General features: G+C 41.7%; 2 protein-coding genes across 2 annotated transcripts; both read right to left on the reverse strand.

Moving 5' to 3' along the window:
- Positions 1-1,225: 1,225 nt before the first annotated feature.
- Positions 1,226-9,887, reverse strand: LOC139638484 (cathepsin B-like; the record flags this gene model as incomplete). The annotated part of the gene is made up of 8 exons (XM_071512627.1): positions 9,752-9,887; positions 5,092-5,219; positions 4,145-4,230; positions 3,608-3,722; positions 2,778-2,893; positions 2,491-2,576; positions 2,246-2,392; positions 1,226-1,350 (listed from the first exon to the last, which is right to left on the reverse strand). Coding segments are annotated over exons 2-8 (798 nt in total), but the record flags the coding sequence as incomplete, so codon positions are not given.
- Positions 9,888-16,132: 6,245 nt separating this feature from the next.
- On the reverse strand, positions 16,133-23,933 carry LOC139638487 (XK-related protein 5-like). Its single transcript, XM_071512630.1, has 13 exons — positions 23,669-23,933; positions 22,202-22,291; positions 21,786-21,891; positions 21,309-21,475; positions 19,839-19,972; positions 19,429-19,507; positions 19,132-19,301; positions 18,619-18,730; positions 18,115-18,282; positions 17,820-18,013; positions 17,492-17,575; positions 16,971-17,154; positions 16,133-16,800 (listed from the first exon to the last, which is right to left on the reverse strand). The coding sequence occupies exons 1-13, from the start codon at positions 23,775-23,777 to the stop codon at positions 16,133-16,135; spliced, it is 2,265 nt and encodes a 754-aa protein (XP_071368731.1). The 5' UTR covers positions 23,778-23,933.
- Positions 23,934-24,465: the final 532 nt, after the last annotated feature.

Genomic DNA, 24,465 nt, shown 5'->3' on the forward strand with positions numbered 1-24,465 from the left:
CCTCTAATGTGTGCAGAAAGTGGTTTTGCATTGTCTTGTTGAAATATGCATGGGCGTCCCTGGAAAAGATGTTGTCTTGAAGGCAGCATATGTTGCTCCAAAATCCAAAAAGTACTCAATGTACTTTTCGGCATTAATGGTGCCATCACAGAAGTGTAAGTTACCTTTGCCAAGGGCACTGACACAACCCCATACCATGACAGACCCTGGCTTTTGGACTTGTTGCCGGTAACAGTCTGGATGGTCCTTTTCTTCTTTGGTCCAGAGCACACGGCGTCCATTTCTTCCAAAAAAGACCTGAAATACTGATTCGTCTGACCACAATACACATTTCCACTGTGTGATGGTCCATCCCAGATGCCTCTGAGCCCAGAGAAGTCGACGGCGCTTCTGGACACGGTTAACATAAGGCTTCCTTTTGGCACAGTAAAGTTTTAACTGGCATTTGTGGATGCAACTACGTATTGTAGTGCTTGACAAAGGTTTGCCAAAGTTATCCTGAGCCCATGTGGTTATATCGCTTATAGATGAATGACGGTTCTTGATGCAGTGCTGTCTGAGGGATCGGAGAGCACAGTTATTCAGCTTGGGCTTGCGCCCTTGCCCTTTACGCACTGAAATTCCTCCAGATTCCTTGAATCTTTTAATTATGTTATGCACCGTAGAGGGTGAAATATCCAAATCCCTTCCTATCTTTCTTTGAGGAACATTGTTTTTAAACATTTCAATAATTTTCTCACGCATTTGTTGGCAAACTGGCGATCCTCGGCCCATCTTTGCTCCTAAAGGACTAGGCCTTTCCTGGATGCTGCTTTTGTACCAAATCATGATTACAATCACCTGTTGACATCACCCGTTTCAAATCACATCATTATTTAATTATTTTACCTCATTACTAGCCCTAAATTGCCCCCGTCCCCAACTTTTTTTGGAATGTGTTGCAGGCCTGAATGGCAGGAATGGATGTATATTTACAAATGAAATGAAGTTGACCAGACAAAACATGAAATATCTTGTGTTCATACTGTCTGCAATGAAATACAAGTCAAAGTACATTTAGAAATCACTGCTTTCTTTTTTTATTTGCATTTTCCATACCGTCCCAACTTTTTCTGAGTTGGGGTTGTATATGTATGTGCGTGTGCGTGTGTGTAACAAAGTATATATATATATATATATATATATATAAAAAATTTCTCCAGTTTGTAAGTGTGTGTGTGTGTGTGTTCTCACCAGTCTTGTAAAGCAGGAAGTCTTCGTAGACAGTGAAGGCTCCCTCTACTGGGCCGTTCTTATAGATCTCACTCTGAATCTGCTCCGTTTCTGATGGTACGCTGTAAGACTTCTTACCTACAACACAGCACTTTGGGTTAGGATTCTGTACTATACATGTGTGTGTGTATACACACAGTTATACTGACTGTATCATGGCATGGTTGGCTTTGTCTTTGAGGGACATAAAATACCGTTTGTGGCACATGCATGCATATAGTGATCAATGGGGCTATGATAGGACTGGATGCACAGGCAAGAAAAGTATTTTCTGTCAGATTTATCCAACACTGTGTATGCCGGTCAGTAGCCGTATGCAGCTGCATTTATTAAAAAAGGTATTCAAGGGAGGCTGTATATAGAGAAATAACTGATGAATATCTGACTGTATGTATGCCTAAATGTGCAAATAAATGTTCAGTGGGGAGGAAACAGATGCAAAGAATATGAAAATGTTCTTTCAGGAATGTTAAATACAGTGTGTGGGCCTGTGTTTGTCTACCTGTATGTGTGTGTAGTCATAAAGCAAACCATGCATGGTGGGATACATATTGCTGCTGTCAGGTGAAAACCTTCCATCTCCCAAATGTCAACTTTTCAGGAGCCAAGAAAAAGAGCCTTGTTGTCAGACTGATCACCATGCATCTTTGAGTTTATCCAATGGGTTTTGAAAGGGTTTTATAAGTCTGAGTGGTCAGTCAATTTTGTCAACCTGTAGAAGACCATGTAATCCTTCAACTCAAGTTAAAACATAAAATTCAGAAATAAAATTACTATAAAATTGGAGTTCTGATGTTTTCACATGACAACAGCAATATGCAAAGAAAAGGCTGTGCTTCAAATACTGTGCACCCACCTCTACTGTTGTGCTCACCAGATCACAGTAAGGCTGTGTATATACACATTAAGAATATGGCTTTCCTTTTGCTCATTTATGTAAGAAGATCAAAACTATTGCTGCTGCCTTTCTTACCAAAGTGTTTGTCCTGTTTGTAGGCAGGTGTGTATCCAGCCTCACACTCGCTGGTGCACTCGGGTGTGTCTCCCCCCTCCCCGGTGCAGGGAGGCCTGGTACCGTTCACATGGTGCTCACAGGGGGCGATGGTGTAGGGCCGGCAACCTGTACACACAAAGATGCCACTGGAGTTGTAGAAGACACACACACACACATCAATGCAGGAGTCAGAGACCAAACACACACAACTAACTATAACTCACCAATGTGGGAGTTATAGAGACCTCCAGACACCAATCCCTCACTGGTCCAGAATTCCCAGGCAGCTGAGGGGTAGCCACCATTGCACCTTTAAAAAAAAAAAAAAACGAGGACATTGTATTGGTGTGATTCATTCTCTCCTCCCACCAAATACCCAATGTTGACTCTAGTTTCAACCAGTCTAACCACCTATCTGGACCCAGAGTCCAGATAGGTCAGTGTTGTTTTCTACTGGGGACATTTGAACACCAGAAGGCGGTAAAAGCTGTGACACACAGCTGCCTCTCACCCCATGCCACAGCTGCGGCAGCAGGTCAGCAGGTCCTCTGAGGAAATCTCCACGCTGACCTTGGCGTTGCTATGGATACACACACGGTCTGAGATGGCTTCTGCAGCGCCAAACGCCTGTGGGCAGAACCACCAATACATACACACACACACGAGAAAGGAAAGATAAACCCATCAAACTAGGAACATGGTCTGGCAGTGGTCTTCTAATGATCACTGGAGAAAGTAAGTTACAACCAGTCACATGAACATCAAATTCATTCAATGAATTTCAAGGTCTTGTTTGGTGAAATTCAAGGGCTAAAAACTGGCATGGTTTTGAGGTACGGCATGACATTGGTCAAAAGTAGAGGCCTCATGTTTTTACTCACTGTCAAGTCAGGAAATCCTGGTTAAATCATTAATTTTAAAACTGAACACTGCTGCTATATCAATACAAATATCCACCACATGTTTTCTCCAGGCCGTGAAGTGTTGATGCTTGGACAGAGAGAAGTCCAGAGAGCAGTCCAGAGAGCTGAGGCATGTTGATCAATTCAAGTGTATATTTTAATTTGTAATAAAGTACTTTCAAGGCTATCCATGACCTGTAGGAACCTGTAGAATACTGGTAACCTGACTTCGGAGATCAGAGACACCTACTTATGTTGGATAAATGCGAATGCCAAATTGTAGTGTGTGCTAAGCACAATAACAGATAGAGGATTTCTCTCATCTATTCACAATCAATATAAATAAAAAAAAACTATATTCCATACAAACAATCTGATCCAACATAAAATGTAAAAAATAAACATGTTGCCACCATTTAAACAGTGTGTGTTCCCTTACCCAGCAGGATCCACAGGATCCCTGGTCTCTGATCTCCTTCAGGGTGGGGCAGTTGGGCCACTGCTCTCTGGAGTCAAAGTTCTTAGGCAGCTTCATGTCTCCAGCGTACTGGACCCTGCAGAGGAAAACACAACAATATACAGAGTCAAATATCTTTGGGTTTATACTATGACTACCTCTACTGTGTGCTAGTACAAATTAGGCATATAGCTGATGCCCTTATCTGTGTGACTCAAAATGAGGGAGCAGGTAGGGGAACAGGGTCTTGATCATTGACTGTTGTGAGAATCCAACTTGGGACCTTCCAGCTACAGGACAGTAAGTAGTAGCAGCAACTACCACCACCAACACAAATTAAAGTGCATGCATGATTGAGGGATGTACAACAGAGCAGAAAAAAAAAAGTTGCTTTCACTCTGGTCTGTATGCAGAAGCTGGAGCTAAAATTAATCTCAGCTGTGTTCACACCCATGCACTTTATACAAACAAACTTCACACCCACCCACCCAGAATCTATGTATATGATGTGATACTCACATGATGGGCAGCTTCGGTCCTTTGAGCATCGTACCACAGAGTCTCTGGACATAACTGTAGTCGACATTATGGAAGTTGTGGCCGGCCTGCAACAGAGGAGGGAGACTTAGACAGACAAAACTCCTTGTATAGCTAAACTAATGTAGTGCTTTGCGTTAATGTACAGCTTTGAGGGGTCCAGGTGACAAGACTGGGTCAAAAAAACATTATATAGAAGCCCAAGCACTGATCTGCTTGGAGTGTCACTTAAGTTTCCATTTTCTGTGATAGTTTAATTTTATTATCGCTCCCCCCGCACCCCACCCCCCTTTATTTTTGCCCCCCCAAATTCTTCATAAATAACAGACATGAGATTGCTCATTTACATTAATCTTACAGGTTTAGTTGGTTCATCACCAGTCACCAGTATATTTCAGTTTTTCGATGTTTTGGCAGATTTTACGCGGTCAGTCTCACTCCTGGTCTAGTACATCACCTATTTGTCCCAAAACTTCTCACCCTTCTCCTTTGCAGTCTTAAAGAAACTCATACGTTTCATACAGTGTATTCTATTTACGACGACAATCCACTGGAACATAATGACAGGTTTTGTTAAGAGCCAGCATCCTGTAACTGCTTTCTTGCTTGTTTTCATGAATAATTTTACCATCACAGGAAGCTTTTTACCTTACTACTTCCTGGATAGTTGCTCACTCAAACATGCAAGTACAGTATATAGCTATAATGTTCTGGCATTTCAGTATACTGGTGTTGGAGAAATTTGTCTAATAACGCATTTTGAAGTAGATTTGACAGGAAAAGGCCAACTGATCATTAGGTGTCGAGTTTCAGACCCAGACTCAGAAATCCACAGTGTGCATTTTTTTCTCCTTCAAATTTTGAAGCAAAAGAGTCCAAATGCAGAGAGAAGCAAGGATAATTGAGAAAAAAAAACAAACACGGCTCACCTTCCAGGTAGTGTTGACCTTATTGATGTAGTTGACCATCTCATTGGACAGTGGTTGGAGGCGGGGTCTGGCCAGGCTGACTGACAAGCTGGCAGCTAATAACAGGAAGGCTGCACGCCACATTTTGCCTGAGAGATACAGAATGAAAAGGAAAGAGGAATGAAGAGATTTATTGGGTATTCACATCACATACGTTATACCTGTGAGGTATGGTAATTCAATTGCATTAACTTAAATTAAAATTGCTAAGCCTTACCACTAAACACCTAAAATAAATGCTAACAAACATAGGGCGTATTCAAATTTAAGACAAAAACGCTTGATTTTCGCTCAACTATGGACTGTTTGGATAACAATGTCCTCACAAGGATGAAGAATAAAAAAATAAAAACATACCCAACTGTGGAGACAAGTGCATATAATTATTAGCCTATATTTCAATGGGAACAACACTGTTCTATTGAAATGTAAGAATGAAATAAGGGAGAGGTGTTACAGTAAGCAGGGGGTATGGGCAGTTTTATGAAAACTCCATTGATGACAAAAGGTCAACAGTAAAGAGAGACTTATGTATATTTAAAATAAACGCAAGCCTGAGAAAAACAGCTTATCCCCACTTAACACGCCAAAGACTCTTGACATTTGGCAGGGGAAAGAACTAGCTTCACGCTATCTGCCTGGCTGCAGTTACAAGTAGAGAACCTTATACACCGTGTACAGAGAGGTCCAGCAGACAATCTTATCTCCAGCCATGCTAGTCAAGAGACCTTTCCAGGAGTTAAACAACAGAATGTAAGAGGCTCAGTGTCAGCAGTTATCCAGGTGCACAGGTACAAATACACAGTCCACTGACAACTAAGTCCTTAAACCTAACCACTACATACAAACAATCATCAAGGACAGCAGTACAAAACACACAGTACATTTTGGTCACTGCTTGGTCTGCTTCTATGAGACACCATTAGCATTCCTCACTAAAAATCAATGGATATAGGTTTGGGGTTCAGTTCCCACTAAAGGCACTTCTAATAAAAATACGTACTCATAATACTCCCAAACTCTTTGGATAAAGTGCCATCCACACTACAAATGCATATAAAAGCATCCACCAAATGGTATATTTTAAAAAGCTCCCCCTCAAACGGTGTGCAGACCACTTTACCACAGGTGAAATGCACTACTGTGATCTGAGACCGGACATAACCAATCAATTCCAGAGCGAGGCAAAGTCAAGAGTGACCTGGCCCATTAGAGATACTGAGATCATATTATAGCCTAAATGGCAGGATGGCGTGTGCTCAGAATAAAAAAGGATCTTCTAAATCCAGCCAGGCCTTACAAATCAATAGCAGAGCAGACACTATAAACTCCTCTGAAAACAACTACAGGGCTCAATAGGATAAACTGACAGGCTTCCACCCGTGATAAGGGACAATACATGACATTGTTGGCCGTTACACTTAAGGTTGAGTAGCAGGAGAGGAGAACAAAGCCTTGTGTCAGAAAAATTATGCCACTGAGGATTGAGATTATTTAAGCAAGCAGTGATTCAATTGTTATTTCACCACATTTTGTTTCAGCAGTATTCACCAAAACTGCTTATTAGCTGGAACTGCATCACTCCCTTGCCAACATTATTTTATCTGGACTCAACTGGCTCTCAATGATTACAATGGCGTAACTTTTACACAGATGGCTCTGGGGGAAAATATCTGGTTTGGCGAGACACTCGAAAAGGCAACACACCTGTTTGGTCATGTCCAGTTTCTATTGCACAAAAAATTTGTAGAGACTCGCATGAAAAACACCTAGAGCAGGAGTATTCAACCGTGCGCCACAGAGGGCCAAAGTGTGAGACTACAGCAGGTGACTTCACTGATTAGTTCCTCCTCTCTGGTTGAAGGTGTGCTAATCAGTGGAATGAGCTGTTGCAGTGTTTGTCTGGAATGAAAACCTGCAGACTCTCTGCCCGCCATGACGCTCTGTTGGAAACTCCTGATTTACAGTCGAGCTACAGTCGAGAGAGAATAGACAGAATATGAATTCCAGTGAAAGAAACTGGTGTGATATCACATGATTCAACAGAATGAAGATCTCACATGATTCAACAGAATGAAGATCAACAGGAACAAGTACACACATGCACACACAAGGAAGTAAGAATGGAAAATTCCCCCTGAGAGAACAACACCTGTGCCCTAATAAAATGACATGAAGTCCCACTTGACATCCTCCCACTCACCCAGGTTCAAAATCTAATCCTTCAATAGGTCTTGCAGCTTCTGTGGAGAAATGGATATCCTACTGTCTGTACTGTAAACCTACTGCTGTTGCGAAAATTCAACTGCATGTAAAATAAGGTATGCTGGAAAAAAATAGCATAAAAACCAGGTAAATTCTACAACAAATCTGCAAAATCAGTTTTAATCAGAAAAGAAAAATCAATGAAAAATATAACTGTGGTTTTAAGAGAAGTTTGAGAGCCACCAACGATTTTTTTTCTTTTTAGAGAAGTGATTCATCCTCTTCTTGCACAAAACAGCCTTTTAGCTGCAAATTTGACTTGATTTTGGGAAGTGGACCCTCAGCCTCCCCTACCTAGTTAAAAGGAATACCAGTATCATATCATATATTAGTTATTTCCAATAGAGTTTCCACTGTGTCAGAGTTAGACTCACATAGGCCAAACTTAAACTGCCGAGTCATACTGCAGGATCATGATGTTAAACACATGTTGCTGTCACATGAAAACCTTGTATCTCCAAAATGTCAACTTTTCAGGAACTAAGAAAAGCAGCCTTGTTTTTAGCTGGATGACAATGCATTTTTGACACTATATTCAATGAATTTTTAAAGGGTTTCGAAAGCCTAAGAGGTCAGAGGATTTTCTCAACCCATGGAGGACCATGTATCAATCGAAGTAAAAAAAAATAAAATCACCAAAATTGGAGTTATGTTTTCACATAACAGCAATGTCAACAGCTAGTGGAATCTGAGACTTGTCATTTCCAAACCTGTGGCTGCATTCAGCATCTTGCTGACAGTCTGACTACAGCATGTGACGTTCACTGTGGGAGATTTGAGATAAAGACAAAAGGTGAAGAGGCTGTCATTTCCTCTCTATGGCAGGCCCAAAGCCATAGAGAAAGGAAATGAAAACCGCTTCTCGCCAAACTCATTTTCCAGCAGAACCACTGACTATCTACCCATGATAAGCCTCATAGTGTTGGGTCGAGTGGAGTTGGGATAAAAGCTGCGATTTTTAAGGCCAGAAGAGGTTTGTATGGCCTAAAGTTGCCTTGAACATCGTTTTCAGCTTCATCTTTTGCCTAAATGTGTGAAAGTGATCCATACTCCATGATAGTCACAGTTTTACGATGATTCAAAGCTACATCTATTCTAAATAGGAAAAGGTGCAATATTGTACAATATTGATTAGCTCAGATCCATCTGTAAATGAGAAACAGGCTTCAAGCAAAGTTTTTGATCAGACCTCAGCACCAGATTTTCAAAATACTGTAGGTGGGGCAAAGCAGTGAAAGACATTCATTCATTTAAAGCTCCCTCTCATGTCATGCTAACATTTTTTGATACATTTTGATTCTTCAAGTCTAACAAACTGCACCAAAGAATATTGTGTGAAGAGTCCATCATCACAGACTCGATGATTAACAACACCTTGAGTCTTGCCTGGAAGAATCAGCAAAGGACTGGACAAGTCTGTAAGTAGTGTTTCTCCACACTGTTGTGTTGCATCTTCAGTCCTGAATGATGCCTGATACTGTCTTCTCCTGCATCTTCCATCTGGCCTAAACCTTTTCATTCAACATCTGAAGATCATCACATGCTCACATCTCTTAATTCTACAATACTAAACTGTAAAACTGGTTGGTTTGTTCTGTGTCCCCGCTGAGTTGGAAAAACACTTTCCTCCTTCCCCTTGTCCCATTCTGACGGCTTATTGACAGGAAAGGAAATGATAATGTGACAATATGACTAATACACTTCTCCTCACCACTCCCCTACTTTCCCTTCTCCTCTGGCACTCTGCTGTATCACTGATAAGTTCAACGCCAAACACCAACAGCCAACAAAATAAGAGATATAATTTACTGTTCAAGATCCAATTACAGTTTCGCTTTCCATTTTCTTGTTAGTCATCATACTGGGCTGTTGAACAGTTTTATGTTCAAGATTCATTTAACTTCAGGTTTTAAGTTTTGGTTTTCTTTTCTATGAAAATAAGTCTACTGCCTGTCCCATGTAACGGGGTAGACTGTCTCATTTTACAAATATGAAATAAAACCGGACTTAATTGTCCCACTTTGATAGGCTAGTTTCTGTCCGTCCTGGGATTTAAAAATTACAACTCACACGGGTCGTTAGTGTCTGGAGAGGTTAGACACCAATACTAAAACCCACTGCTAAAGGTTTACCACCTCTGCCCGCTGAGCACAAGTGGGGCAGACGGTCAAAACAACAAACACCACCTAGGCCATAACACCGCGGAACTGCTGCAACAAACACTTAAATGTCTCTTCAATAAACTGTCCGAGGTCAGCTCTACACAGCATTTGAGCATAAAGTATTTTACACAATTTGTTTATGCAACACGGAACAGATTTAACCTGCCAGCACCATGTAAACAAATTGTACATACGTGGAGCTGAATGACGAGCCCCGCTTTAATGGTTCTAGGAACAAAGCGCCGCTCGTGTTACCTGTACCTTGATGGTCGGGTGTTGGTGGGAACTTGATTGATCCTTCCGCCTCTGTAACGCCTGATGAGAATGTAAATGATTGAAACAGCCCCTCTCCCCCCGCACTTTATCCACTGGAACCACGTGAGCTGGTCACATGCGCTTCGCTCATGTGATTCAAAACCGGCAACTTCTGCGATTCTTCAAACCTTCTGATTTGTCACAGTCTTGCGGTGTGTATGTTGTATAATGTATTCCTACAGCTAAGCCAGTGAAATGATTTGGGGCAACAAAATAGTCATCTACTGTCACAATTAGGCTGGCAAAAACACAATGAGGGAGTTTGGTGCAGTGGGAGCATAATGTGGGACAGTCAGCCAGCTGCAGACTGAGCGCTAGGTGGGGCTGAATTTCACCCTGCTCTTTGGGGTTTGTCACCCCTTTGTTATGTGATTCACTCATCTGTTACCCTCACTGACATCATCACCTGTAAGAAATCTGCACACTTTGACTCTCTAATGTCCATCTTGTGTCTAGGTAGTTATGGATCATTTCCTAATAATAATACTAATAATAATAATGATAATAATAATTACTTTATTTGTATAGCACTTTTCTAAAAACAATGTTTACAAAGTGCTTTACATACAGTAAAATCCAAAAGCAGCAATAAAAGAAAATAGGCATAAAAGGTAATATATGAGGTAGACAGGTACAATTAAAAACACACAAACAAACAGAGATACAATAAAAAAAAAATTCATTAATGTCATTCTAATGTTCTTTATATTTGTTTCTTGGCCATAACATTTCTCAAACACCTTTAGGTCTACTGCTGAGAGAGGCTAAGCTCAAAGGGTCACATTGTTATTTTTCTATTTTTCTTTTGTTTGTCTCTTAATGAGGTGTAAGCATAATTTTGTTTCTAGGAGAAGTATATTGAAATTAACACATTTTGTGAAAAAAAAAATTTTTTAAACATTTTATTTAAATTGGAAAAATCAAGACAATCATTTGCCATCATTCTGACATAAAGCCGCACAATCAAATTGAATGATTATCTTGATAGTCTGGTGCGATAAGACAGATGTTGATGTAGTTATCAGGTTATCAGGAGTTTTCCAGTGAATTTGATGTTCTTCACTCTCTTGTTTTTAATGATTTGTTTCAAATTGCTTCATGAAAGACAGTATAAGGTACTGAGGCATAAAAGTCAGGCATTGTGCTAGGGATGACTGACCACAGAAGATGCTGACTGTCTTAGCTGGCGACTTTCTCTTCCTCCTAGTCTGTCATCTGACTTCCACAATGATTCGTTAGGAAAAGTACTGTAGGAACACCAGTTTTAATCATTATTTAACCAAACATGGCGAGTAAGAGCATGTCCTTATTTAAACCCAGAAACCTGACCAAGAACATAGTCTTATCCAGACACAAGCATATTATATACTAGTACTGAGATAATTTGATCAGTATGTTAAGCGCAATATGACAGTATATTAGCGCTGCCATTACATGACTGTAGTAATTACAACACTATACATATAGGACTGTGACTATACTCAATTCATAATGTATTAATTATACTGCCATAGCATATGTAACGCGATGATCATGTTTATTCTGCATTTCTAAATAGCTCTGCCTGAAGGTCTTATTAGTATCTTGATGTCACTCTTGACAGATGAATAAGGGTTGTCATTAAAATAAAACACAGCACTAGCATTGTGATCATGACTAATGTGTTTATTTTGTCACAACAATAGCACGGTTATTGAATCACCATCACCAACCATAGTTGCTCTGTGGAAATCCTTGTAGAGATGAGGTGTTGCATGTCGTCAAAATGAGGCAGTCCAGTGACTAAATGATGTTACACTCAATCAGCAAACAAATTCCAGTCTGTCAATGAATTTCAAACCATATTTTCTTTAAACAAAAACATGTAAAACTTCAGCACAAAACCTTGAAATACTGTACAGTGACTACCCACACATCTTATAACCGTAAATGTGACCAATTAAAAAGTCAAAAACATATTAAGTACAAAATTGAATCATATTAGAAACACAAGCCATGATGATTATCCTATGGATATACACACAGCAAAGCATACTGTACATACATAAGGCAATGAGACAAGCATGGCAGCTAATGCTGTCATTTCTACAAGGCAAAGCGCTGACTCATGATGATCAAGCCGAGGCATTAGGCGTTGCATTCTAAAGCGTGGTTGTGGATTTCTTTTTCCTAGTGCATTAAGATACGTTTCATATTAGCTGGCTTATTGCTGTTGCATAGACATACATTCTAGCATGTGCATTTGACTAATGTAATGTGCATGTGTAGTTAAGTGCTTTCTTTTTCTATGGCAATAGATACAATTCTCTGGCTGGCTGTATGAAAGAATAACATGCAGTGATTTCTTTATCTATCTACAGGCCGCGGTACATGGACACTTTGAGACCATTTGACTGGGCAGCAACAAAAAGCCTTTTTGTTGGGCTTTTTTACTATGTACTTTGGTTCCATACATCCCATTTTGTAATCCCAATAAAACCATGTACCCCCAGTATCATCACCTCTAAACATGAGCAGCTCAACCACTTCACTGCTCATCACAGAAACAGACCTTACTGTAGCTAGTCTTTTGTTAAGAAATGATATAAAGCTAGAGAAAACTAATATATACAATAGTTAATGAACAAAAGAACAACAGAACAGAGGAAGAACAACAGAAGATTCAAAGAAGACTGATATTGTTAAAATAACACAATATATGGTTAAAAGAACTTTTCACATAAGAAGAGGAACATAACATTCATAACTTTACATAATACTGGCTTCTGAATAAATTCCAAACATAGCAGCACATTATTACCCATCATTATCCCTTAGACAGCATGCCCACTCTGAACCTCGGCCCCTTCCTCAGTTTCCCTCCAGCATGTACCGATTTAAAATGCACAGACAGTTTTATCGTATTAAACAAAGGCTCTTAGCTTTTTCAAACCCAAAATGAGTAATGTAATTTTCTCACTGTGGGAAGCAGGCCAATAAAAACAGACTATTCATTTTGTGAGGTGGGGATTCAGTTTGACAGAGTCTGAGGTAGAGGGTTGGGGTGATGGATGGAGGGATGAGAGAGGGAGGGAGGGGCTGAGGAGAGACATGCTTGGACATACAGTATTTGTCAACTGTGGGCTTTAAAGGAGAATACTGGTGTCATTTAGAGTTACAACCAATTACAATCTATGCCTAGTTCACTTTTCCCCCAATCATTTAGCAGTGCATGCCATATGGAATTACATATTTTAACATTTACTTGCCCTGCCATGCTGAATATTTATAATCGGTATGGAAAATGAATAAATTAATGAACATTTACTCAATTTTTCTCGTTTTTAAAAATACAAACTTCACTGTGTCAAACCTAGTTTGAAATTAACTGCTGTTCCGGCTAAGATGCCAGAAATAAAAAGACATGGATGTGACAAAAAAGTTTGTAAGGTGACATGTTTTGAGGGATTATTTCAGGTGATTGGTATAGTAAGCAGAGCGTTAACTAATACATGTACTGGTATGAAAACACTGAATTATGAAATTAAATAACTATAAAACAGAAACTTTGACAAAAACAAATTAAGGCTTCATGTTTACTGTCAAGGATTGTCTAGCTCGGGCAGTTCAAGTCTGTGGAAGTTGTTTTTCATACTGAACAAAGATGAATGACAACAAATGGCTTGTTTCTGACGAACCCTGATATCTCAAACTATGCTAACTGTGAGCACACACCAGCAGGAATACTGTGAAAGAGGGAGGCAACCCAGATGATTGGCACAAACCTAACAAACACACCGGTATTATCCTTTAAAGATTTGGAAGCTCTGTAAGAGCAGCAGCTTGTCTCAGGCACCAACACAGCTGTTATACAGTCATCTTTGGTGGCCCTGTAGTTCACAATGACATCTTTAACTTTCTTCACAATGCAATTATAGAGTTTCTACATTAGTCCTTAAGCTACCCTAACACCTTGTTAGCAATGTTAGTGCGCTGCATTGAAACCAATAGGTACCAGCAGCAATCACAAGATGGTTTGTTGTCTTGCAGCTAGTGGTACCTATTTGTTTCAAACAGGAATGCTAACAATGCTAATTCTTAGGGTAGCAGAAGCACAAGAAGTGTGGAAACTTTTCACAGAGTACAAGTAGATGGCCAAGAAAAGTAGCGCACCAAATTTAAAATTTCAAAGTACCTTTTAGAATTTGGTGCGCTTGGTCAGAAAAAGACTCACCATCCAGCACAAATGGCTTCGGTGCCATTGCAGTTCACATTAACAGTACATACAACTGGTGCTACTGTAGTTCATTCTAATATATTACATTAGTGCCACTCAAGTTCTCACACTTCCTTTCTTTCATCCAACAAAAATAAAGTGTGATTGTCTACTAAAAAGGGTCGTTAATGATATTGATTACATCCTCTACATCCAAAAACATGAGGTCACCAATGATGTCCTGCAGAAATCTTATACTTTTCCTTATTTACTGTAATTACCAGCTTACACTGTCTTTCAATTGTAATAGGTGTCCCTTTGAACAAGCCAATCTTTCAAAATAAATGATTGTAAAATGTCAAAAAAGTGTGAGAGCGTTTATCAGAAAAGTTTCTGGAGATATTAAATTTCTGCAGGTCATGGACAAATTCATAACAAACATATATAAATGACTGGTCTGGTACCAAATATCTGATGGGTTCACTAAACTAGGTGTAAAGAGACCGTAAACAAATTAAATAAAAAGAATATTAGCCTAAAAAGCATTGAATAAAAAAACATCAATTGATATTCTCTTTATGATGAATATTGCTTGATTGCCCTTTGATAAATGCACATATTGTGATATAGTAGCATGATAGTATACAGGTCTACAGAACACAGATCACACCACAGCTACTCTGGTGGCTAACATCAACTTCTCTTTAGCTGTAGGCCTACCTTTCTGCTCTAAAGTGCCAACTGATTATTGCAGTTACAAACAGCAAAGAAAAGGCTATAAAACTATTTCCATCAAACATGAAAATAAAGATAGCCATCAACAAAAAGATTTTGCCATTCTACAGATCGCAAAAAATAATTCTGTCTATATTTGTGTATTAGTGCTTTGAGGGCATGACAGTAACGTGTGTGTACACCCACCATATACTTACAGTGACTGACGGACTGACGGACTGACGGACTGACTGACTGACGGACTGGCGGATACATGACTGGCTGGCTGAATAACTGGACAGGATGCTCAACATCATCTATTGGTTTTGCAAAAATAATAATAAGCGTTTGCAAGTAAAATTATCTCAATAATTTTGAATGTACATTTTGATTTGCATTTTGCATACAATTTCTTATATTTGCATTTTGTAGATAATTGGTTAAATTGTGCCAGACGAATTGGCATTGGCAAGTGGCATTATGACAGATCTTGCACAGCACCCTGGCAGATTGTATTTTGTGGTCACTGTAAACTGGTTCATTTACCACAAAGTCACTGTGTTATTTGTTCAGTTTTAACAAGAACAGTGGTGGGGAGGTCAGGTCTTTCTTTCTTAACAAAATCTATAATTAGCAAGTGGAACTGATTGGATTTTCTATCAGCAAGAGAGACCCCGTTCCTGTTTATTTCTCATTAAACTGCCCCCTGGTCATGGCCACCTCATTCACACATGGGGAGTGCAGGGTGTCTATTTGGCCAGCTGATTTATGCGATTAAATGTTTATGTTTTGTGGTTTCATAACCCACAGATCTCTGGGTTTACGACTTGTACTTGTGTGCGATTTGGTTGTGTTTTCTGGTGAATTTCCCCAATGGTAGCCTGAGCCTGAATAGGCCACAAGGCCTGATACAGCATCAGATTCTGTTATTAGTTTCTAGTTTAAAGCGTTTTTCTGAATAACTGTCAGATGAAAGTGACGGCCACCTTTAGCCCTACATTCTACAGCACCTGTGAATTCTATTCTCTCTATCAAGTGTTTCCTTTGATGAGTAACCAAGATTTAATTTTCTGTCAATATGAATCCATACTGCATAGTGTATTTTCTTTCATCAACTGGTTATACTGAATTGATAAACAAAAAGACACAAAAAATTTTGCTCAGGTATATTAGTTTTTAGATACTTTAACCGACTGATTCGACTGAAATGAGCTGAAAAGGACCCAAACTCCCCACCAAGCATTCCCCAAGTCAATTAATGTATATCCTCAATGGATGGACTAACTAAACTGAAAAGGGCTTTAACATCATTCCCCAGCCAGCATTTCCCTTCCCTTTACACCCACCCTCTTTACACCGCCCTCTCTCTGTAATCCACAAACTGGACCATCTGTTTGCGAGCGTGGGAGATGACAGGAGTGAGCGGGGTGATCGGGGTGATCGGCGTGATCGGGGTGATCGGGGTGATCGGGGTGCCGGGTGTAGCAGCACCAGGAGTAGAAGCACCAGGAGTAGAAGAAACAGGAGTAGAAGCAACAGGGGTAGTGCCGCCAGGCGTACCACCGGGCGTAGTGCCTGGCGTTGTACCAGGAGTGGCAGGGATGATGACAACGGGGGCCAGGCCGGGGCTCTCTGCGCCGGCACGGGACTCCGGTCGTGGGGTGGATGTGATGAAACGAGCCTCCCTGATCCGGTAGGGGCTTCGGTAGCTGGAGATGGGCGACAGCTCGGAGCCCCAGCCCAGATAGCTCCCACTAGAGGGAGACTGGGCCTCAGCGCTGAAATACAGCGTGGTGTTGGATTCTCCGGGATTGGCTGGGTTTTTCTCAGGGGAACCAATCAGGAGAGGGGACCGTCGTTCAGGAGACCAGCCGGGAGTCTTGATGTCCAGGGAGCCCACGGAGGACGAGGCCTCGGTCAGGGTCGCGCCATTGCTGTCGATGTGGCGGAGGCTTCCTGGTTGCCGAGGAGACGAGGGTGTGGGCGAGCCGTAAGCAGCACTCTGAAACTCATCGTCACCTTTGAGAATGAAATCACATTGGATTTAACGTTGGGTGATTGAAAAAGTTATGGCAGTCAAATGCCAAGATCAAGGGTAACTTCATCCCTGATTACTTGTTATTATGCTTATCTTGCACTTATCGTAGTATGTGTTGGCATGTGAGTGTGTGTATGTGTGCTGTCCTGACCTTTATCCTCTGAGGGCGGAGCGCTGGACTCTTCCTCTCCAGTCTCTTCAAGGATGACCTCCTGGACTGGGATGAGCTCCGGAGGCGTGTGCACTCTCTGGATGGTTGTGGGAGGAGTCTGCCTCACCGGTCTGGCCACCACAGTGCTGAGAGCTGGCTTTGCTGGAGGAGCTACCTCTCTCACCTGGGGGAGAAACAGGTCAGCAGGTCAGCTTTGAGGGAGGGATAGAAGAGCAGAGATAGAGAGAGAGAGAGAGAGAGAGAGAGAAAGAAAGAGGAAAGTATACTGGCAGACAGACAAACTGGAAGACAGATGTAACCTTTCAGTAGGCATCCTGGTGGCTGAGTCTGCTGATATTTGCTACATGGGTTTGAATCACATCCTCATACTGTGCTACTTAATCTCTCTCCTTGCTTCCCTACACTGTTCATTTAACGATTTGAACAGGCATATGAAATAAGGATTTGTTGTTAAGTGACTCGCCTGGTTAAATTAAGGTTAAATCAAACAAAGATCTCACCTGTGGAACCTGGGTCACCTGTGGTGGAGCTGGTTGAGGAGCTGGTGGTGAAATCATAGGAGCCTGTGGTGGAACATGTGGGACCTGACAAATCAGAATAAGAAGAACAAGCATCCACTTTAATCTCCAAAAATATCACACATAGGCTGCATGCCAGTATTTACTACCAGAAACAGCATTAGATAATGTGACAATAAATCTCTCCACTGAAACCAATACTAATGAAATTTAGCTTTTTTCCTAAAAGATCAGATGACAGTAAATCTCACTATTGAAACCAGTAGCTCTTCTCTGCATATTCAACAACAGGGGGAACACAGCAGCTAACCTGGGGAACATGAGGAAGGTCAGGTGAGTAAATAATGTCTTCGTCCAGACCCATCAGTCCAGCCAGCCCTCCCTCGCCGTAGGCGGAGCAGATATTCGCTACATCCCCCGTCTTTAGGGCTAAGCGAATCAGCAGCCAGTGGTGGTGCTTCCAGCCCTCCCATTGGTGAGGGAGGTCCATAAGGGTCCCGCCTCCTGCTTAGGATAATAACAACAACAATCATCATCATCATCTTAAATTGGTACTGTATACACAAAGCTCACTAAATAGATAAACCTTTACAACAGCCACACACCAGACAGTGTTGCATGGCGATGGAAGGTGGGTGTGGCTTTCTCCTCCAGTGACAGTGTAGATCCCCGTTCCGTGCAAGCTCCACCAATCCCCCTGTGACGAATACTCTGGAAGATCTCAAAGGACTTGGGGTGGAGGAAACGGTAGTACAGGACCAACGCTATCACTCCTAGAGAGAGGAGGAGACGCAGATGGAAGAGAGAAAGAAAGAGAATGAGAGAGGAGGTGAGGAGGTGAAAAACATATGTGAAATCTTAAAGGACTTGGGGTGGAGGAAACCTGGATGTATGTGTGTGTGTGTGTGTGTGTGTGTGTGTGTGCGCGCGTGCGTGTGTGTGTGTGGTTAGATCTTAAAAGAAAAGAAGGAAATGACTCTACAGGCAGTCTCACTTAGAAAGAACAGCTGTGGAGGATGAAATCTGAACAGAGAGAAAAAGAGAGAGAAAGTGTTTGTGTTTGTGCATGTATACTCTATCTAAATGCATTCTGTGGTTGTGTTTCTCACCAATGAGGAAGCTGCAGAACACTGCAGCTGGGATGCCCACAGTATCCCATGATGCCATGGTAAACATCCAGGAGGAGGCCAGAAGAAGAAAAGCATTCTCTAAGAACATGGCCTGAAGAAGAGTGAACAGAAACACATTCAAATGTTGGACAGCCTTTTTTATCTCAAAGAACAAGGGAATACCCTGTCTCTTGGTCTAATTTAAACTTCTGTTTGTGTAAAACACTGAATGACGTTGAAATGCTCTTGTGTAAAGCTTGTGTAAAAGCTAAATGAAACATGCATGCCAAATGTTCACAAATACTCAGCACTTTGCAAAAAAGCTAAATTGATGCGAGCTTCTTCTTTTCTGAGTTTGAGATAGTATTTCTGAACTCTAATGTTGTGTGTCGCTGTGCTTCTTTTTTCCTTGCTAATCAATGGTACTGATATTACCAAGCTAGCAATTCTTGATTGCGATTCCACATGCCTCTGCCTCCTGACAGAAGAAATAACACACTCACACACACATACCAGGTAGAACCCAGCCATGCGGTATCTGGACGGCCCATCCTTCACATTGAGGAAGAGGAAGATGTGAACGGCTCCCAGTACAAGGTTGAAGAGTCTCCATCGACTGGTTGAGCGTATGATGTTGGTCTGCTGAGACACCATCCAGAATGTCGCACCCAGCCAGTGCACACCTGACACACACACACACACACACACACACAACCAACTAATTATTCAACCTGTAATACATAAACACACATTTGGACATAAACTTACAGTATAAAACCTGAGAAACTGAACAGGCAGTGTGAGACTCACCAATCACACCCAGGATCCACTGTTTGAAGATACGTGTGAAGAGCATGAGAACGCCAAATCGAGATCCCAGCATGCCGACCTGGAGAGAGAGAAATATACTAGTCACGGTATGTTTCTCTCTCCCTCCATCTCTCCTTCTCACACACACACATACACACTGCAAAAACCCATCAAACTCACACAAAGCCACAAAACCCACTCAGAAAAACATAGGCATATGATACATATGATACATATTTTGATACAAACACATTAAAGCATTTTAGCTCTAACATCTGTTTGATACAGGGAATACAAATAAATTAAAGTAATGAATTAAATTAATATGCAAATAAACAAAGACACACACATGGCACACACACACACACACACACACACATGCAGACACTCGTGGTTGCATGTATACCCACCCTCCATAGCAGTCTACAGAGAATGGCGGCAGGGGTCATGGGCAGGTGGCCTGGTCTGATGAGAGAACAGGCTCTGGCATAGAGGACCAAGGCCCAGGCGAGAGATATGAGACATACCACAAAACACACTGAGGCTGCAGGGTGAGAGAGAGAGAGAGAGAGAGAGAGAGAGAGAGAGAAAGAAATATGAATACATTTTAAGAAAGATAAATCTATTACAAGGCTGTTGCACATGCACATTGAAGGAAATAAATGGTGGAAAAATAGGTTAAAGTTATATTCAAGGTTGTCTGTGAATTCATAAAAATAAACTAATACTGCTTGCTGTTGTGGGCAGCACAGAGTATTTTTACAGTCAGTGTGACAGTAGTTAGAGAAAATACATACTGTATCCGGACCAAACATCCAAATCCTGATATACAAGGCCACAATGCTTTATCAAACAAAGCTAGTTATTGGTTTTGTTGGCTCTGTTTGATCTGCATATCACTCTTATCTGATATGCGCCACTGGCCCGCCCCACATGGATGCAGGAAACAGTGCTTGCACATTAGGGTGAATGGTGGACTTGGATGTGTTTTCCATGAAACTGAACTGTTGAATCTATTTGAGTCTATTTTATATCTATGTGTTTTGTATATGCTCCTGGAGGAAGCCATTGCATCAGAACCTGTCTTCCACCAGCCACTAATTACAGCAAGGTACAGTATGTGTTCAATACTTCCTCCAAGGTTTTGAATGGGCCGGACTCAAGATGCAGCTAAATGCAAATGAATCACAGTGACATCTTGAGGCCGTTTGGGACCAATAGCAATAGGATGGGTGGAGGGTGGAGCAGGTGCATGTATGTTACACCTAAATGAAAGACATTTCACTGGCATTACACCTACACTACATGTGTCTCTTCATGTGTCATCTTAGGCTCTGATCACACCTAGAGATTTTAGCCACAGGGAGTCAAAACAAATCCAATTCCAGTCCCTGTGACTTTAGCTAAGCATGATGGACTTGTCTGCGCTCTTTGCTATAATTTCCTTGCTCTGCTGTTCATACCAGTTAAGAACGCACAAAGGAACAGCTGAATCGAGGCAGCATGAGTGACTGCTGGCTCTAAAATGTCGACATCCATCTCCTTATAGCCATAAATCTGCATGTTTTGGGGTCGGTTCCTGTAGTTGGTTTGAATTATGTTCTCATTCCCAACGAACAGCAGTGCAGTTTGTTTGAAAGAGGGCCGACACTTGCTTTTTTAGGAAGTCTCAGAGCCGTTATTTGATGTGCAACCAAGTCCAATGGCATCATTCTCACCTGCCCAAACGAACCAAACTAAACGAGTTCATGCTCCAGAGTTTGAATAAACTGCTCCAAACACACACACACATACATGCTCTCACTCCTTCTCACCCTTCTCACCTTTGCACACACACTTTACTATACTTTCCTATCCACACTCTCTTCCTCTCTCTCTACCTGGAGATTTGAGTCCGATGTCGGTACAGATCAGCACGTAGGTCTGCAGCAGCGTTTGGGGCAGAGTGACCACCAAGGCCTCAAACAGGCGTAAGGCAGACACATCGGCCTGCTGCATGATCTCACCGTACACATCCTCATCTGGCAGACACATACACTCCCCCAACCTGGGGAGGCAGCAGAGGGAGGAGGGGAAGGGAGGGAGCGGGAGAAACCACATACATCATCATATACTTCATCAAACATAAACATACGTGTAGTGTGTTTATTGTGTTTAGTCTACTGTCATACAGTCGGTCTTGTCTTCATTACATGTGAGGTTGTCATGTACTATGAAACTGTAAGTCAGAATCAATTATTATTGCTAGTACTGGCAATTATTCTTCAGCTGTATTGATGAATTAAATCAATTCTGACCATCCCCACCTCCCATCACATACACACACACACACACACACACACACACACACACTGTACCTTTTGAATATACCCAGGTGCAGTATGTGTGTCCAGGTGAGAGACTTCATGCGGATGCGTCCATCTGACAGGTACCACAGATAGCTGAGCCACTGAGGACCCCAGCCTGGAAAAGGTAGAATGAAAAAAATAAATTAAGTATTAAATATCTATCTATCTATCTATCTATCTATCTATCTATTTGTCAATGTGTCTGTTTTATCTCCTCTCAAATGTTTGTCTCCTTTTTATATATTACTATTCTTTTTTCTGTGTATTTTATAATGATAAGTGTTACATAATTAAGGTTTATCATTAATATCTATCTATCTATCTATCTATCTATCTATCTATCTATCTATCTATCTATCTATCTATCTATCCATCCATCTATGTATCTATCTATCTATCTATCTGTGTTATTGTTGTCATCTCACCTGGCAGCAGGAACAGTGCGGTGAAGCCGGCCAGGTGAGCATAGCAGTAGTTGTGGCCGACCCACAGATAGTACACAAAACAGTAGATCACTGGGGAAAGAGAACACACACACACACACACACACACACACACACACACACACACACACACACACAAACACACACACACATACACATATACAGGTCACACATAACACACATATAGGCCTACATATATGGATAGACCACGCATGCACAGACACTCACAGAACCACAAACACAGATCAGTTTCATAAATCATGCACAAAATCACTATAATACATTTAGCATTTTTCAGATCAGATAACAGTATAATCTCTTTGTATTGTAATCTGTTACTCTCCAACCCTAAGTGTAAATAATAGATTGATCCAGTATTTGGTTTAGTGTTTACAGTCTTAGTGCTACTTTATCAGGACTACAGCATTTGCTCTATGGCTGTTTGCCAGTGCATTGTGTGTGTGTGTGTGTGTGTGTGTGTGTGCCTGCCTACACTGCTGTTCCTATAGGTGGGCCATTGTGTCACTTTGTCATCTATCCGACCTCTATTCTGTACTTCAGCCAGTCTCACTTCAGGCTCACTGACAAAAAAAAGCTACTGACGCTCTCTCCTCATCTCTCTAAACTGTACAGACAAACCTCCACATCTCATGGCCCTGCCCGAGGCTCTGCGGCTCTCCCTCTCTCTTTTCCCCCTCTCTCTTCTCTCTCTCTCTACCACTCTCTCCGTTCCTCCCCGCCTCCCTCCATCCCTCTCTCAATGTAATCTGAACCGTTTTAGCTGCCAAACAGGCGGGCTGGCCGGGCGGGGTAGGCCACATCATGGGGTCCGCCCATCCCCGCGTCCATTCAAGGCACCTCCAAAAAAAAAAGGGCGCTGAAATATGACAACATGGCTCCGAATTGTTTTTAGGAAACGGGGAACATGCGGCGGAACAACACAGCTGGTGAAAAGGAGCGAGAACTCCGGCGTGAGTCTGCAGTTTTTGCGGCAGACAGGATTTCATAACAAGCAGTGTGGAAAGAGGCGGACTTGTGCTGGCTGCAGAATCCGGTCCAATTCTATTATTCATGACAACACAAGACAGTCGCTTAAGTGAAAACTCAAACACGCCTGTGTGTTTATTATTAATTTTTAAATCATATGCATGTTCAGACTAATGTGGCATCCAAAACATGGCCCATCTCATGATGGAGAGTCTCTCTTCCAGCCGCTGTCCAGCTACACACACACTCACACACATACACACAAATGCACGCGCATGTAGGCTACACACACACACACACACACAAGAATGTGAAAACACGCAGACTCATGCACACAAGCACACATCTTCAGAGTCCCATCACATCACTATCAAGTAGGCTAACACAATTACTGAAAGAACAGTCTATTTTAGTGTGTGTGTGGGTGTGCGTGCGCGTGCGCGTGTCCCAGGTAGAACTCACGCGCCGTCCTCTCTGCAACGAGGAGAAATGCGGTAAAGGCGAAGACGCAAACTTGGCAGCACGGCACGCAGGAGCCTCCGCGGCTCGGAGTGGCTGAATAGTCTCTCATCGCGGACAGGAACCCTAGTCTCTTTCAGATTTAGAACGATAACAGTTTATGTCATGTAGGCCTATGTTCCGGTCCCGTTCGGGAGTCGGTCCAGCGGCAGCCCGCTTTCTAGGCTCCGTTATCCCCCGTCCCAACGTCACCGCCCGTCCCGTTAAAGCGATAGCGCTGTTAGTAGACAGGGCAGGACGGGAAAGGGAGACCTGCCATAGAAATAACAGCAAGAAAGATGAAACCTCAGAAAAAGAACTATAGCAATGCTACACCCAGCTTTAGAAGGATGTTATACAAATATCACAGCAAATCTACAAGTCTCCATGGAAATACAAAAACGTTACACGGATAGGCCTTCTTTTGCCCAGCCAACATATTGCTCCCGTATTTAAATGTGAGCTTCATGGGTACACAAGTGGGCATGGGCTCAGGGAAATTAAGAGCAAACCATATCTAGCATAATGGCAGTATGCTATAGAAATCCATGTTGTGTTTACATATTGGCCATTTTTAAAAGCAAAGTTAATTTGAAATTTGTTCAGCCCTAGTTTAGTTTTGTAACAAACTGCTGTTTAGACCACCACTGGAGCTTTTGTGACAATTGCTAGTAAAACTTGTTTGTAAAATCAACAAAGCACATAAAACAATGTCAGGAAAGGAGGTCACATTCTCATTTTTATGCTTAGCAGCAGTACTC

Source organism: Centroberyx affinis, unplaced genomic scaffold (genome assembly GCF_046629955.1).
Source record: "Centroberyx affinis isolate AG114_WGS23_722 - 3 ecotype Tasmania unplaced genomic scaffold, CSIRO-AGI_Caff_v1 ptg006402l_1, whole genome shotgun sequence".
Taxonomy (NCBI): domain Eukaryota; kingdom Metazoa; phylum Chordata; class Actinopteri; order Beryciformes; family Berycidae; genus Centroberyx; species Centroberyx affinis.